The 15600-nt window shown below is 25.6% G+C and overlaps 2 protein-coding genes across 4 annotated transcripts; both read right to left on the bottom strand.

The window, feature by feature from the left end:
- Positions 1-1536: 1536 nt before the first annotated feature.
- LOC119669515 (vacuole membrane protein 1-like) lies at positions 1537-4549 on the bottom strand. 3 transcript variants are annotated; one of them, XM_038079427.1, is made up of 5 exons: positions 4430-4549; positions 2995-3313; positions 2629-2910; positions 2247-2553; positions 1537-2183 (listed from the first exon to the last, which is right to left on the bottom strand). In XM_038079427.1, the coding sequence occupies exons 2-5, from the start codon at positions 3282-3284 to the stop codon at positions 1746-1748; spliced, it is 1317 nt and encodes a 438-aa protein (XP_037935355.1). In that variant the 5' UTR covers positions 3285-3313; positions 4430-4549; the 3' UTR covers positions 1537-1745. The 3 variants fall into 3 exon arrangements, with proteins under 3 accessions (XP_037935355.1, XP_037935357.1, XP_037935356.1); XM_038079429.1 differs by lacking the exon at positions 4430-4549 and adding an exon at positions 3918-3937; XM_038079428.1 differs by lacking the exon at positions 4430-4549 and adding an exon at positions 3627-3705.
- Positions 4550-6897: 2348 nt separating this feature from the next.
- On the bottom strand, positions 6898-13955 carry LOC119669514 (gamma-aminobutyric acid receptor-associated protein). Its single transcript, XM_038079426.1, has 3 exons — positions 13746-13955; positions 7538-7735; positions 6898-7471 (listed from the first exon to the last, which is right to left on the bottom strand). Exons 1-3 carry the CDS (start codon positions 13833-13835, stop codon positions 7403-7405), a joined length of 357 nt encoding a protein of 118 aa, XP_037935354.1. The 5' UTR covers positions 13836-13955; the 3' UTR covers positions 6898-7402.
- Between the last annotated feature and the right edge of the window lie 1645 nt (positions 13956-15600).

Raw genomic sequence — 15600 nt, 5'->3', positions numbered from 1 at the left:
TTTTTAAAAGTCAGAAATGTGAATCAAAATCCTATTGTAATTCATATCGCTCCACTGTACTTGAGAAGCTTATTTGTTCATTGCTTTTATAAGCAAATGTCGAATCTTCAGCTGGGATAGAGAACAGCTTGTGGTCATTTAAACGATAACGGACGGCTGAGAATTTAGAATTCTAACTAAGTCAGTTTGAAATTGATTTTGAAAGCTTTACAGTACAAATATTCGAACTGAAATTTAGCACATATTTCTTCATAAACCAGATAATTGCTAGTATTTGTGAAATGAGTGGATTTTCTAATTATTTCTACAAGAAATATTTAACTGGATATACTACACCACTCTAAAACGATGGGCTTAAGACTGCCATTCTAACCTAACGTCTTCTATGGAATATAAGTTATGTTCTCAAGACAGATGTTCTAATATAAATTTCTTATCAAATCAATATATATAATATGCTATGGATATATAAAAGTCTTTAACCACAATAGATCTTTAATAACCTTTTAGACATTAGCGTCATTAAGGCATTAACCTTAATGAAATTGAACATATAGATATTTCATTTTTTAGTATATTAGATAAATGGTTTATAAAATTATTTTCATACATGAAAATAGTTCGTTCCTTACTCGAAGTGTTATTATATTATATTTTGTGTACATATATGTAGTTTTATATAATATAACAAGAGCTGAAATACTTAATAAATAAAGATAACTATATATATATGTCATGAGCACTTAAATTAGAAGTATATATTTTGAATTTCTCCGATAAAGCAACAAATTGTGATAAGTAAAATTATTTAAAAATATGCTAAGCATATTTACAAAAGATAATGGTTTCAAGAACGGCAGGGTCTACGTTCCGGAGCCACTTGTCGCCAGTGACGACCAAGGGCCGTTTAACACCTACCAAAGTGACTTTACAAGGACATCCCAGCGGGTTGCAACAACCACAACAATAACAAAATATAATAACTAAGGATTGTTTGGTGACAAAGTTACACTTACAACTACTATCACTCTTTATAAGAAAGATGGTTCCCAACACAAAGAAATAGAAAGTTCGAATAATTTACTAAAAATGAAAGAACTTTATGACATTTTACAGCTATAAATAGATTTATATAATTTTTAAAGTAATTTCTAATGAAAAATGATAAGCAACAATTAAAAAAGAATGACTTCGGTTTACATTAAAATTATTTTAATTTATTTTTTATTTCTTGAAATTATTTTTTCTTTTATTTACTTTGTTTAAACTTATTATGTATTTTATTCATTTAATTATACTTAATAAATTACTTTCACAATGTATTTTTATATTACTAAATTGTATGTTAGTAATTAAACCTATTCATTTCATATATCGACATACATATCAAAATTAAGTAACATTATATACAAAAATAAATTACAAATTCATTTTTATTTGCTAGTAATTTTAATTTGTATGAATACATTTATGAAACGTATATGAAATAAAAGTTCAATTTTTTTAATACAATTAAAGACTAGTCTTTTTTTTTTTATTTAAAAAATTAATTTTTATAAATATAATAAATTAGCTAATAATTTAAATCTATTTTGCTTTATTAACTAGCTTCTTTTTTAGCTTTGAATTCATGCTAAATCAACAGAACACAGAATGCTGTAGAACAATTTAAAAATGATTGCTATTCTATACTCAAATAATATGCCAAACAGTCTAAAAATTGCATACGTAACTTAATACAATACTTATTCTTTGATTACGAACCGTTTCGTCTTCTTATTTGGTTTTTTATGAATACGCTTATGATAGCTTTGCGCCAATGAATTAATTATCGAAACAATAAAATACATAATCATAATAACAACAAAACATTCAAATATCTTTGACAACAGATTTCCTGATTCGGTTTGTGGCTTATTTTTTTGTCGATGTAAGCGTAATTTTTGATTATTTAAAAAACCTTTAAAAGGCTCTTGTAATTTTTTACCGAAAAATGGTATTGAACCCATTAAGTCGACGGCACGCTCAATAAGCGTCTCATTGAATGCTATTATAACGAATATCTTTTGTATATGCATTTTAATTATTGCTTTACCAATTAACGTAGCACCGAAGAAGGTCCAAAATGGCACCAAAAAATGCCCACATGTAATTCCAGCTAAATCAAAAAGTGGATTGGGAATCTGTATAAAGAAAAAACCTCATTATAAATGTTTTTTTTTTTTTCAATTTTTAAGTAAACTTACACTTGCACATGCTAATATACCAAAAAAGCCAATCCGTTCTACAACTCTTTCCATGAACAATTTGCCTCTATCAACTATGCCTAAATTCTTTTGATTACGTTTTGCTTTAAGTGCTTCGAATTCTGCTAATTCCTCTGCATCATCAGGATCGTAACCAGAGAGGCGAGCAGCTTTAGCCATAAAATACGGCGGTAATTCACCAAGCGCGGTGCCGGCACCCCAAAGAAACGCTTCTAATCTTACTTTAGACATAATTGTCCAAAGATTTGGTACTTTTTGCGTATAAGGTTCTTCTGGACATATAATACTAAAATAAAAATAAAAATAAAAATAAAAATTAATATAACTAAATTACAATTTTTTAATTTTACAATTCACTCACTCATCAGGATAAGGGGGACTTGGAAATTTTAACGAATTACATTCATATGCTGCTAAAGTCACACTTGCAATATGTGGACCCAAATACAATAAAAACGTATGAAGTCCAGTACCTAAGCCCACAGATGATAATACTCCTAAACCAATCCAATACACAAAAAAAACTGTGTTTTTACGTATTATATCTAAAACGACTTGATGTGGCCCAGGAGTGTAGTAGAGTATACTTAAAACTGCAAAAAATACTACAAACAAAGCAACCAGCGCCCTTTGTTGTAATAATCTAGAAATAAAATATATAGTTATATATTTTGTATTAAATATATATCTAGGTATATAATGTATTTGTGTATATGTAAAAATTTACTTTTGGGATGTAGTTTTTATCAATGTAATAAGTTCTAATGCAGAAAATTTAAGAGTGTCTATCGGTTTACGCCAAAGCACCAACAGTTCTCGCTCCGCGCGCTCTTTTTCTTTTTGGGTATTTGGTTTTTTACGTGATTGATTGGGTATAATCGACATAGTATTATTCTTATGGGGACCATCACCAATAGTCTTTTTATTGCGTTCGTTTTGGGTTGATGTTGATTTCTGTTTTACGTTTTCCGCATTCTGTTGATGCTGCTGCTGCCTACGATTACGACTTTGTGACATTTATATTTTTCGAAAAATTAAAACTATCCCTGCAATAGAAAAATAAAAAGAAATCAATTAATATTTTAAAATAATAAAAAAAAAGAAAACGAAAACGAAAACGAAAACAACAACAAAGTATAACAGTATATTAGCAGACAAGAAGGTCGTTCAACTTTAATATTTTGATTTGTTATTGTATCTATGTTCTTATCAAAATTTGATTAAATCATGTCAACTCAAAAATGTACAATATATAAAAATTTAAAGAAATATTAATATAAAATAAAATTATAGTTAAAGATAAAGAATCATACTTTAAACATCTTGCTACATTTTTTTATTTATATAATGTAATTTCACCTGTTTTTCAAATAATTTTTTTTTATTTTACTGAAAACATTTATGTGCGTTAGAATATATGCAGTTAATTGCAGTATCAGTCATATAGTTTAACATTTTTCAATGCTCATGAAAAACCTTTTTAATACATGGCCTTGCTTAATAAGCATTTAATATATTTCTTTGTTAAGAATAAGAGTTTTTTGTCAATAATTGCGAATACAACTTTGAACACTGAACAAAAACAAAAGCATGTAGCACGTTTGATAATCATGCGATTGAGAAGCACCAATGAAATGAAACCACACATACTTTTGTTTACAGCAAAACAAGAACAACTTCATGAAACCAAAATAACATTAAATGGTGCTACTTAAAGCTGACAGGTCGTCCAGAATTTATTTAATGACCCATGAAGGTTAAAATAATAGATTTTTGTTTTATTTTATTAAAGATAAAAGTTTGTTTAGATAAAAGTTAGTCAATAATTCTGCACATAATTTGCAGTGTATACTTAGTTAACTTAGTGGCATGAAAAAAGATATACTGAACTATGTGTTTATATTCTGCAAAAATTATTAATAAAAAGCGGGTCAATTTACACTTAATTTTTTTTATTTTCCCAAAAAAAAAATGTTTTTAAATATAAAAACTCTGTTACACAATCTTTAATTCAGAAGTATAATTCATATAATTTAATTAAATTAAGTCACTATTTTAACAAAAAAAAAATCAATCGTACTCACAATATAACAAGATGTTTTGAATGACTATTTCAACTTAAATTAAATAGAACAAATACACTTGTAACCACTTACACTTACCTAATTTTTAACACTTATTTACTCTTTTAATTATTTATCAGTTAACAATGACTTTTAAAAATTCTAAATCTACTCTGAACGGTGCCGCAGATCTACCAGCAGAATAAAGTACATGAAAAATGTTTGACGTTTATAAAGTTTTTCTAAAACCTGACACATTATAAAGAGGTATGTTTAATCATTGCCGACTAATTATATGTGTACCCTGTACACATTATCAAGCAGTATATAAAATACTAGGGTTCCTAACATACATAAAGCTTTAAGAACCAAATATATTTGAATTGATAAGAAATTACTTGATGCTCCATAATAATTAAAATTTTACTTTTAAAGCTTAAATATTATTGTTTTATCAATGATTGTTAGAGAAAACAGTATATAGTGTTTTTGGACTAAGTAATTCTATTGATAAACCAATAATTTGTTTTTGTTCGAAGCACCAGACCTAATTGGGTTAAATAAAACACAAATAAAAATACTAAATATATTTTCTGACATTAGTATGGTAGGGTACAAATAGATAACTGGATGGTTTCTGTTGTATTTTTAAAAATGGCAGTAAATGTAATGTGTCCAGTTAAAAAGCTAGTAGTTAATCTAAGTTTGAATCCATTTACAATAAAAGCCCTTGTAAGCATTTTTGCTGTTGAATAAAAGAATCTGTTTATATTGCTTTTTAGTCCTCTGTTATTGGTTTATGATTATATTTCTGTATTTCTGTCACTACTGTTTCATAATGGAATTTGACGCAAAAAGGTTCCTATGAATGAAGTTAAGTTACTCACTTTGAAAGTTTTTCAACTGTTTCGTTACGGCGTCTCTCTCACTCTCTAGACGAATATGAACTAACTCATTGGATTTAGTAAACTTAGAAATTGCCTAATTATTTCAATATGCATATATTAATAATGCTGACGTTTTTGTATCGCCTTATAAAAAATTCTAAAAAGATTGTAGAAAATTTCTTCAATAACAACTATGGGAAACATCCAATATAGAAATTCTTCAAAGATTTCAGTCTAAAACTTTACTGAAATAGTAAATGCTCCATGGTATGTAACTAATATTCAAATCCATCGGGACCTTAGGATAATTCCGGCAAGAGACGAAGTAAAAGAGGTAGCTAGAAAATACCATGGACGAATACAAATTCTTCCTTAATTGTAAATTATCATGACTTAAATAGTGTTTATTAAAAAATTGGAAAATGTCACCATGTTATGTGACAGAATACATATTGAATTTCAATTAAATAGAAAAACAAAAAAAAACGTAATATTTCTAATATAATATTTAATTGTATTACCGATTGTACTGTCTATTGAGGCATTTTATAATACAGATTTTAATAGAATGCATTTTTACCGAAAAAACTACGACAAAGTTGTTCTCAGAAACAAATAAATCAAATCTGGGTTCGCATTTAACAAACGCATGAATTGAAAAAACTGATATAATTAAAGTTAAATATTAATGTTTATTCATACATGTTTTTATTTGACACATATTCAATGTCAAGTTAATGCTACAATATTAGTCCTTGCATTTTATTTAGTACTCATCATCAACATTTAAGGTTTTCTGGACCATTATTTATAAAACATTGCAGGCAGAAGATATTATCATAGTTTGATGTTGATTGATATCACTTTGAATAAGTTCCGGATATTGAAATCAGTTTCTATAATAATGATCGCACAATTTACTGTCTTGAATTAAAATCTCAAAATCTTTTTTATTTATTTCAGCTTAATGTGAAAGAAACTATGTGTATACTGTTTTATTATAATATTGAAGGACTGAGCAGTTCTCACCAAAATGACGAACTGATGACGATTTCTTAGCTTTTAGTATTAAGTGGAAACTATTGTTATAGACGATGAAACCATGTATCAATTCTTATATGGTATATGGTTTGTTTGTCATTATTTTTAGTTTATAACGCTAATCTTGTAAGAATAGTGTTTCAAAGATTGATTTAACAACAATTAACACTTAGATCGGAGTTAATTCGAAACCATCATCCTTTCGCCTTATTCATTTTTATCCAAACCACCCCTCCACACCCCAATTTATTTCACGAATATTTTATTTGCAATCCATTCATGTATCTGCTTAGGTTACTAAATCTACTTCATATTTATTACATCGATCACAGACTCTGCAATTTATACATATACATTATATATTAACCATTCTTCTATAGATGTCAATCCAAACACTTATTTTTAATTAAGATTGTATTGCATTTTGATTGGATTTTTACGTTTATTATTGAAATAAAACATTCTTTGTGCTGTTAACATGTACAAAATCAATATCTACAATCAATATATTGTTTTGGTGTGTTATATAAACAAAACGGAAATGATTTTATGGAATTATTTTTTAAAACTATAAAATTAATCAAAATGTAAAAATATTTATTTTCATTTAAGTGTAAATTAATAAAAATAAAACAAATAATTATTTTAGACACGAAGCCTAGTTTCTTAAAATTTTATTATAACTATGTATGTAGATTAATTAAAATATTTTTGTCATTACATTATATACTTATAAAAACTGAAAAAGAAAAGAAATATGTATACAATATGTTTTAATTAAATTCAGTTTTTTTATATCTTTCCACAAAATAAAACCCCACACAATTTTATTTCGAGTCCCTAAAGAAATATTTAAGAAAAATTAAATACAATAGAAAAAATGAAATCAAAATGTTATTAAAACTACTGCTAATAAAAATATATATTTAGCAATTTTTTTAAATATTTTATAACTATGTTTTGTAGCATTACTATAATTAAATTAGTTTTTAGTTTTTTTTTATATAATAAATTTAAACACTTTTATTTGTAAATATAATTATTAATTTAATGAAAATTGTAGTAATTTCCTTTTAAGCCATTCTCCACCAATACATTCATCATTAGCCAGCTATCAGTTTTAAGTGAAGTGTTTAATAAATGCTTAAACTTTGCCGTAAACATTTTCATCTGAATAAGCGATATACAAGAAGTAATCCTCTTCATGATGTTCCTAGGAAATTCAATTTTTTTTTTGTTTTTAGTTGAACTTTAAACAGATTTAAATAATATTTTCTACCTGATAAAGGGAACCCATGGTTGCAGATGTTGGTGGAATTACATTGTTAACAAAGAAAAATAAAGCATCTTCGGGGCGCAAATGAATACGTTTACGAATCAAGAAATAAAATTGTCCAACAGTTAAATCAGAAGGAACCAAATATTTTTTCTTATCCAAATCACCAATGCGAGCTTTGGGTGCCTTCTCTACGATGACCTGAAAGTAATAAATCACATGTTAATCATCTTTTGAACTATGTCAACATAAGCAGATCATTATTATTTTCAATTATTTTTATTATAACATAAATATATTTTATTTATAATTTAATATATTTATATATATAATTATAATTTATAATATACAATTTAGATTTTAAGTAAAATTTTATAATTTCTTGTAAGTGCTGTACGAAATGCTTTGAATCAATAATAAATAATAATATTATTATTTCGAATTAGGAATTTTATGTTCTATGACAAGAAATCCATTTTGAAATAAAGTAAGGATATAGTGCGAAAATGTTCAAATCAAAAAAAAAAATTTCATTAAGAGAATTTTTTGGCTAACTACACAGCTGTTTAGATATTGCTAAATATAGTTGTTGTAACCCGTTGGGACCTGTAATTAAATAACAAGACGATTACATGAGTGGTGAAGTGGATGGGTAGTGATTGAGGGGAGGAATGATGATAAGGGGTGTATTGAACATTAACCCGGGTCCAGATGGAGAAACTTGACCACTTCAATGAGGTGGGTCCAAACGTCAATTGGGTCCAAACGGCAAGTTTGTGTGCGTTACTTTAATATTGTAACTATCATCATTGGTCTCTGGAGACATCTATTGCGCTACAAGTTATATTTTTTCTATAAAATCTATTCTATATAAATATTTCTAAAAGTTTGTAAACACATGGATTATAATCTACCTCTTGTAAATTTGTTATTTAATTTAATTAGAGTTTATAGATGATATGATTTAATAATGAAACCTAATAATATTAAGATTAAAATTATAATTTGTACACAAGCATGTGTTAAAACCTTACATATAATAAAAATTATGCTACTAACTACTAGTGATTCTGTGTATATTTCGTTATAGTCTGCACAAATATTTCTTTCGATATTTTTCTACATTATTGCTAATCTGCAGAACAAAGACAGTGTTCTGTATGAATTTATCAATATTAATCCTTAACACTAATCTCGTGTGAGTGTAGTCATTGAAAGAAACATGTGTAAAAAAGTATACACCAAAATGCATATAAAATATCAGTGTGAATATTCATGTCAGGTTGTATTAATAACCAAAACAAAAAACCTGAGAGTCAATATATAAGTTTATGGATTTTACTATGCATTAATAATTTTAAAAAACAATCACTTTACTAACCACTAACTAAATAATAGACATAGGAGTTCGCTAGGGACTCGATAGGATCAATGCGTGTACAGCTAATATACACTTATCTAATACATACATTACAAAGAAACAAATCTGTACATAAAATAAATTTATTTCGTATTTTGAAAATTAAGTTGTCATTTAGAAAAAAAAATATAATATTGCAATCACTTTTCATGCGTTATAGTTTACGTAAATTATTTGTTGTGAAATGCACAATTTCAAAATCACGTACCTATGTGTGCTTCAAATAGTAATTTTAAAAACGTGATAGTAAAATTATTAGAAATATTTAAAATTTTTATAAAATACATACTAAAATTGACAATAATTCATTTAACTTATAAACGTATAAGATATTCGTGCACTTCAATTAAATAATTATATAATAATAAAAGTAATGCAATATAAACTAGTAATAATGGAGAGATGATAATATTTGAGACATATTAGAATATTTATTAATAAAAAATATTTTATTCAAAATATTGATAATGTAAAATCACAAACACATACTTTAACTGTGATAAAAATACAATGATTTAAAAATAAATTAATATTTATTATTGCTTAATATTATTATATCGTATTATAAAATTTAATAATAATTAAGGATAGTAATTTTGATCATAAGATACAAATACGACAATATAACCACATTGAGAAAATAATATTAATGCAAAATAATATATTTATGTAATAAAAATAACAATATACATATATTGAAAAACAATATTTTATATATCCAACTATATAAGACTCCAAATTTACAAAAAATCCTATTTTTTTTTTTTCAACTCCGGAGACTTTGTTTACTATCCGATTAATCGGATTCTCTGAATACTTCGTAAAACCGAATACGAACAGCACTACACAATAGATAAAAATGTATATTAATACATTTCAAACTGTACATTAAAATTTAGCATGAACCCATTGCGGTTCGCATGCAGCGCTGCATGCATAAAATTTTTTATATCCAACAATATAAGACTCCTACTTTACAAACAATCCTATTTTTGTTTTTTCAACTTCGGAGACTTTGTTTACTATCCGATTAATCGGATTCTCTGAATACTTCGTAAAACCGAATACGAACAGCACTACACAATAGATAAAAATGTATATTAATACATTTCAAACTGTACATTAAAATTTAGCATGAACCCGTTGCGGTTCGCATGCATCGCTGCATGCAGAATATCTCATGCATTTGGTCATATGTTTATAAATTTGCATTTTGCATATGCAATTGTCATATTTCGTGTTATAGCGCATATTTTTGTTAAATTGTATAAATATGCTTGTAATACATTTCGACCACTTTCTTATTTATTTATTGCAATGGCAGCTCTTAAAACTCTTATACTTTCTGAAATTGCCAAGTGAAAGCAGATAAAATTTTTAACATAAAGCAGCATTTATCTATTCAAAAACACGTACCTGCAACAGAATACCGCAAAAAAAACAAGCGAACAAACATTTTTAATTGAATAAAAGACAAAAACTTTAAAGACATTGCATCGAGTAATTTAACAAAGGCGCTTTTAAAGGCTAATATACCTCTGAAAAAGATACCACATCCTAGCCCCAGACAATTTATCGAAACAAACATCCAAATAACACTTTTAAATGAATGAATGCCTGTTACTCCAAAAATGCGTATCGATATATATATACTATTATGCATCAAGTAAGAGAATTAGCTGGAAATTCTCATACATATATGAGTGGCACTAGATGAAACTACGGACAGGAGTTTCCGTATATTGGTTCATTTTGTATTTGGTGTTATGAGTGGAAATAAAAACACTTAAGGTTATTATTTAATATGTAGGACGGATGATCATTGTTCCTATGTAGGACATGTAGGAATATATAGGACACCAGAATCATTGTTCCTGAACGCAGAAGTCAAATCGGAGTTAGCGTATATTCAAGCAGCTTTTGTTGTGTATAAAAACACAAACAAAATTTAATGCAGTTTAAATACATTGAAACAAATCAACTATGTCATAAAGAAAGATATTACATCAGCAGATGATTTCGTTAATCAATTTTCGCCCAAAGAACTTTTTCCACTGACATCCACAGATGTAGAGTTTTTTTTTCTTAATTTATAAAACATTTTTCACAAAATGTCGCCCATTTTTTCTGTTCCAAAATGTGAAAAACATCTTATTGTTAACTGTTTTGGATAAGTAAGATATAATTTTCAAATGCACATTTTTTAGTTTTTACAATTTATTTTATGCGTTAAAACAGTACTTTTAATAGCATAAAAATATTGGCTCTAGTCATAATATTTATTTAACTAAACAATTACAATACAGGGAAAATATTTTAGTTTGACATCGGCAGCATTATGATTGCAGACTGGTTTAATATATTATTGGGATGGTACTTTATCGTGAATGTAATTTTTGAAGAATGCTAGATTCAAAACATTTAGGATTAAATCATCTATTAAGGTATGAAAATTAATATAAAAAAAATTTGAACTTTTAACTTATAAAGTTTGTATATTTTTATTTATTTATTTATAATTTTTTTCACTTTTGAAAATACCAATGTGGCAGTAAAAAAGTTTTTTTTTATTTATATTATTTTTATTTATTTAATGGAATTTCTCTATATTTAATAGTCATATTTGTCTATAATTAATCATAATGTTATTTCGTAATTTTATAATATTATTATGTCACAGATTTGGCCAATTACTCAAATAACAAATGAATACCAACTAAATAAAAATTGTATATAAGAGGAAATTGTTTAGAACAAGAATTCAACAAAGTTGTTTGGTTTAGTGAAAATGTATTTCACAATTTGTATTAAAAAATATTATTGTAGATGTGAATACTCAAATTTGCACGAATATTAACAATTTATACCCAAAAATCTTTATAATTTATTGAAAGCAAAAGCAGAAAATCATACCAGAACAATACTATTGACCTCTGCAAGGCCGAACTTTGTGCTTTAGCATAAAAACTAGTTTAATTTTATTTTGTTTTAAATGCAAGAGAGGCTGTAAACTCTAAAAACTAAGCTCTTAAAAGGTTTATGTTTGAGAACAAATATATTTAAACAATTTATTTAACTCTAATTAATCTATTAGTTGTTAAGAACCTGTTATTTTTCTAATTTTTTTTTTATTTTTGAACATCATTAAGGTCATATACATATATATAAAAGTGTTTTATCTTTGAGGACAAATATTTTATGATAAATTAGAAATATATTGCATACACAACTGACATAAAAAAAGCTTTCCCATCTACTTTAAACAATTCTTTTTCGTTTATATACAAATCCCATTCCACATTAAAAATAGATTTTTTTTTATATTTTTGTGAAATGCAACTTCTGACTAATGACGACTCGACTCATTAATGATGCAACAATTACTTGTTTGTAGAGGAAAACAAAACAAAAAAAAAAATAAAATAAAAAGTTTTCAATAGACCACAAACGTATTGAGTATGAACTCTTATTTTTAAAGAAATAAATTTAACTTAAAAAAAAAACAACTAAATGATGAAAGTAGTGAAATTAACTAAAAGGCACCACTGTTTTGTACCTCTTCACTCAGAAATGAAAACAATCTCTTATGATGTAATTAAATATATATATTTAACTACAATAGAACTTAAAAGAGTTTATTAATTTTTATAGTTCTAAACAAATTATCGTTTTATCTCTATAAGATAGATTGTAAAAAAATTATTAAAACGAAATAACACAATTGAACAAATAATTTACTGATACATAAAAATAATTTTTTTTTAATAAATTTACATTTAATATAAAAAAAAACTATTTTGTTTGTTTGAATAAACAATTAATTGATAAACAAGTCAAAAAACAGCTGTTAATGAAAAAAAATAAGTGTACACATTTACACAAACACAGAACGTTTGCATATGTACCATGTCATTTCGTCCTATTCTTTCAAACAAAAAAAAACAAAAAAATGAAAATTGGCAAAATATGAAAGAAAATCAGAAGTCTTTAAACTGAAAAGAGATACATACATATATACTATATACATACAATTACTGTTTTCTATTCCGATAACGAATAAAAACAAAAATGGTGAAATACTTACGAATCGATGAGTAATGGATAGCTTAGTTAACACGAAGGGGGAAATATTAAAAACAAAAAGAGATTAGTATGTACTCATTAACTTAAAACAATAAATTGTGCGCAAATCACAAAAATTTATTTGAAGTTAATATAAACAATAATAACTTCTTTGGCTTTTGTTACATAAAATACATTTTAAGCAATATTTTTTATTTCTTTGTTTTTGCACTTATTATTTGCGTCTTTCTTTATAAAAAAAATACAAGGGTTGCCATTTTCAATGCAATATTTTAATTAGTTGAGATGTATATATAATATTATTATTAAAGCATTTTTTTATTTTATTCATTTTAAATTATTATAAATCAAATCAAAATTTTACAATTTCTACACCTTTTACATTTTAATTTTTTTTACCAATATTACAAGTGTCAGCTGTAGGCAACACTAATTTCAAAACAAAACACATAAAACAAATACACATTCAACAACAAAAGAAAAAAGCTACAAAAAACCAATATTAAGTAAATATTTTGTAAAAACAATATTTTTGTTTGGCTACTTTTTTAACGACGCAATAGTATATTTTGATAAAATTAAATTTCAAAGTGACCCCCTACCAAAACAAAATGTCTTTCCTGTGATAGACATTTTATACAAAAGTAAAAAAAAAATGTCTTCTAAAAATATCGAAAATTTTCCAAAATTAATTTTTAAAAAACTTACAGGTACACGGTCTGGGTACTTCCTACGAATTTTGTCACCTTCAGCACGGCGTTTTTCGAATGGATGTTCTTCTTTATATTGGAATTTCATTATTGTTTGGTTTTAAGCAATTAACAATACAAAAATAAACTTTTTATGAACGAAAACTGTTTCACTTGTGACTTGCTCTTTACCTGACTGCTTTGTTACGATTGAAAACGAATGTTGTCCTCGTTATTGACAGTGTTGTAGAAATGCTTTCAAAAATGTGTAGTAAACGTTAAATACTTTTCTGTTTTAAAGAACTACTATTTTTTATAAAACGTAAGAAAAACTGTGATTCAGGGTTTTGATTACTTACTAATTATATAAAAGTATTGTAAGTTTTTATTATATTAGATATTTGCAAGAACAAGTCTTTATAAATATTAATATATTTTACGCATATTAATTTCCTGTACCAAATACATACAATTAATAATTATGAGATACATAAAAACACAGCCATTATCAATAAATCCGCTCATTTGAAGCATGTCGATTGCAATCCTTGAAAATAAATTTCCCATAAGGGAAATTACCAAAATTTAAAATATTTGTTATATGTTTTATATGTAAAAAAAACAAACAACAGCTGAGCTGTAAATAAAGGCACTGAGTAAGTAAGTATTTAAAAAAATCTTTATTTTTATTAATTGAATATGTTATTGATATATAACATGTATATAATTGATTCAATATATCAATTATATATAAAATTTTTTTGGTATGTGTTGTTAAGTGAAGTTTATAAAAGTTCTATCGGGTGCATAAATGAACTCATTATAATGTGAACGTTCACTCATTTATTTAAATGAGCAAGTGTGAATATATTATTATTATATAAAAACAATAAAAAAGGTATGTATATTTACTATGGAAAAAATACCCTTATGTAGACTTAAAGAAATTTCTTTGAAACAGCCTTATAACATATGAAAGTTACAATTTCGTAAGTTCTACTATACACTATATTAACAGTATAAATTTATAAAAATGAAAATAGTTTATTAATTATTATAATTACTCTATATCGGTTTGATATAACTGATGCAAAATAATTTAAATAGAATTTAAAATTATTAAAGTAAAAAAGGCAAATTAATATAAAATTCAGGTGTATAATTACTTACACTATTTTCATATAAAAAAAATATATTTGTAAGTATTCGCATCGAACTGAATCGTTTGTAATATTTTTTTTTGCTGGGTTTTAGGTCGGCTTTGTTTTATGTTATTTATTTAAAACATATATAAATAAATTGCAACAGACAATAAACTGTAACGAATATAAACAGACAATACATAAACTATTACTTTGTTATGAAATTAACAAAAAAATTAGTTTTTTATTTATTTATTATTATAAAATAATTTTATATTATTTGAAGTAATATAAAACAAAACCGATATGAAGTCCGGCAAAACACAAATTCTTATAAAAATATGAAAGGAATACTTTAATAGATAACTTTTATTTTCAGTATTTTATTATTCTTATTTTAATAAACTGTTATAAAAATTTAATTATAAAAAAATACAAAATTGAAATAAAGTAAAAACATACAAAATTTTTTTAATTATATCTACGCACGTTTAAGCAAATTTCCAAAACAATTACCAAAATATGAATGTAAAAAATCGCTCTGTTGTTTACTCTCTCAAGTATAGTGTTCACAGCAAACTATGTCACTATGCCTTTATTATCATCAGTGCTAATTTTGAGTAAAGTGAATAAGCGTTTTTCCAAACAAATTTATAATTATCTACCATAAGGTCATGTGCGAGTTAGGCTAAGAAGCGTTCTAAAAGAGGGAAATTCTAAGTTGTGCCGATA

Source organism: Teleopsis dalmanni, chromosome 1 (genome assembly GCF_002237135.1).
Source record: "Teleopsis dalmanni isolate 2A chromosome 1, ASM223713v2, whole genome shotgun sequence".
Taxonomy (NCBI): domain Eukaryota; kingdom Metazoa; phylum Arthropoda; class Insecta; order Diptera; family Diopsidae; genus Teleopsis; species Teleopsis dalmanni.
Note: the sequence above shows the minus strand (reverse complement) of the source record. Positions and strands in the feature narration are given on the sequence as shown.

What these genes read in the sequence shown, in the direction of transcription:
- LOC119669515 (XM_038079427.1), bottom strand. Translation starts at nt 3,284, where the DNA reads ATGTCACAAAGTCGTAATCGTAGGCAGCAGCAGCATCAACAGAATGCG. An exon ending in ATAAAAACTACATCCCAAAA is followed by an intron (nt 2,911 to 2,994) that starts GTAAATTTTTAC and finishes TTTTATTTCTAG; the next exon opens with ATTATTACAACAAAGGGCGC. An exon ending in GTATATTAGCATGTGCAAGT is followed by an intron (nt 2,184 to 2,246) that starts GTAAGTTTACTT and finishes TTCTTTATACAG; the next exon opens with ATTCCCAATCCACTTTTTGA.
- LOC119669514 (XM_038079426.1), bottom strand. Translation starts at nt 13,835, where the DNA reads ATGAAATTCCAATATAAAGAAGAACATCCATTCGAAAAACGCCGTGCT. An exon ending in AGTACCCAGACCGTGTACCT is followed by an intron (nt 7,736 to 13,745) that starts GTAAGTTTTTTA and finishes TATTACTTTCAG; the next exon opens with GTCATCGTAGAGAAGGCACC. An exon ending in CCATGGGTTCCCTTTATCAG is followed by an intron (nt 7,472 to 7,537) that starts GTAGAAAATATT and finishes TGAATTTCCTAG; the next exon opens with GAACATCATGAAGAGGATTA.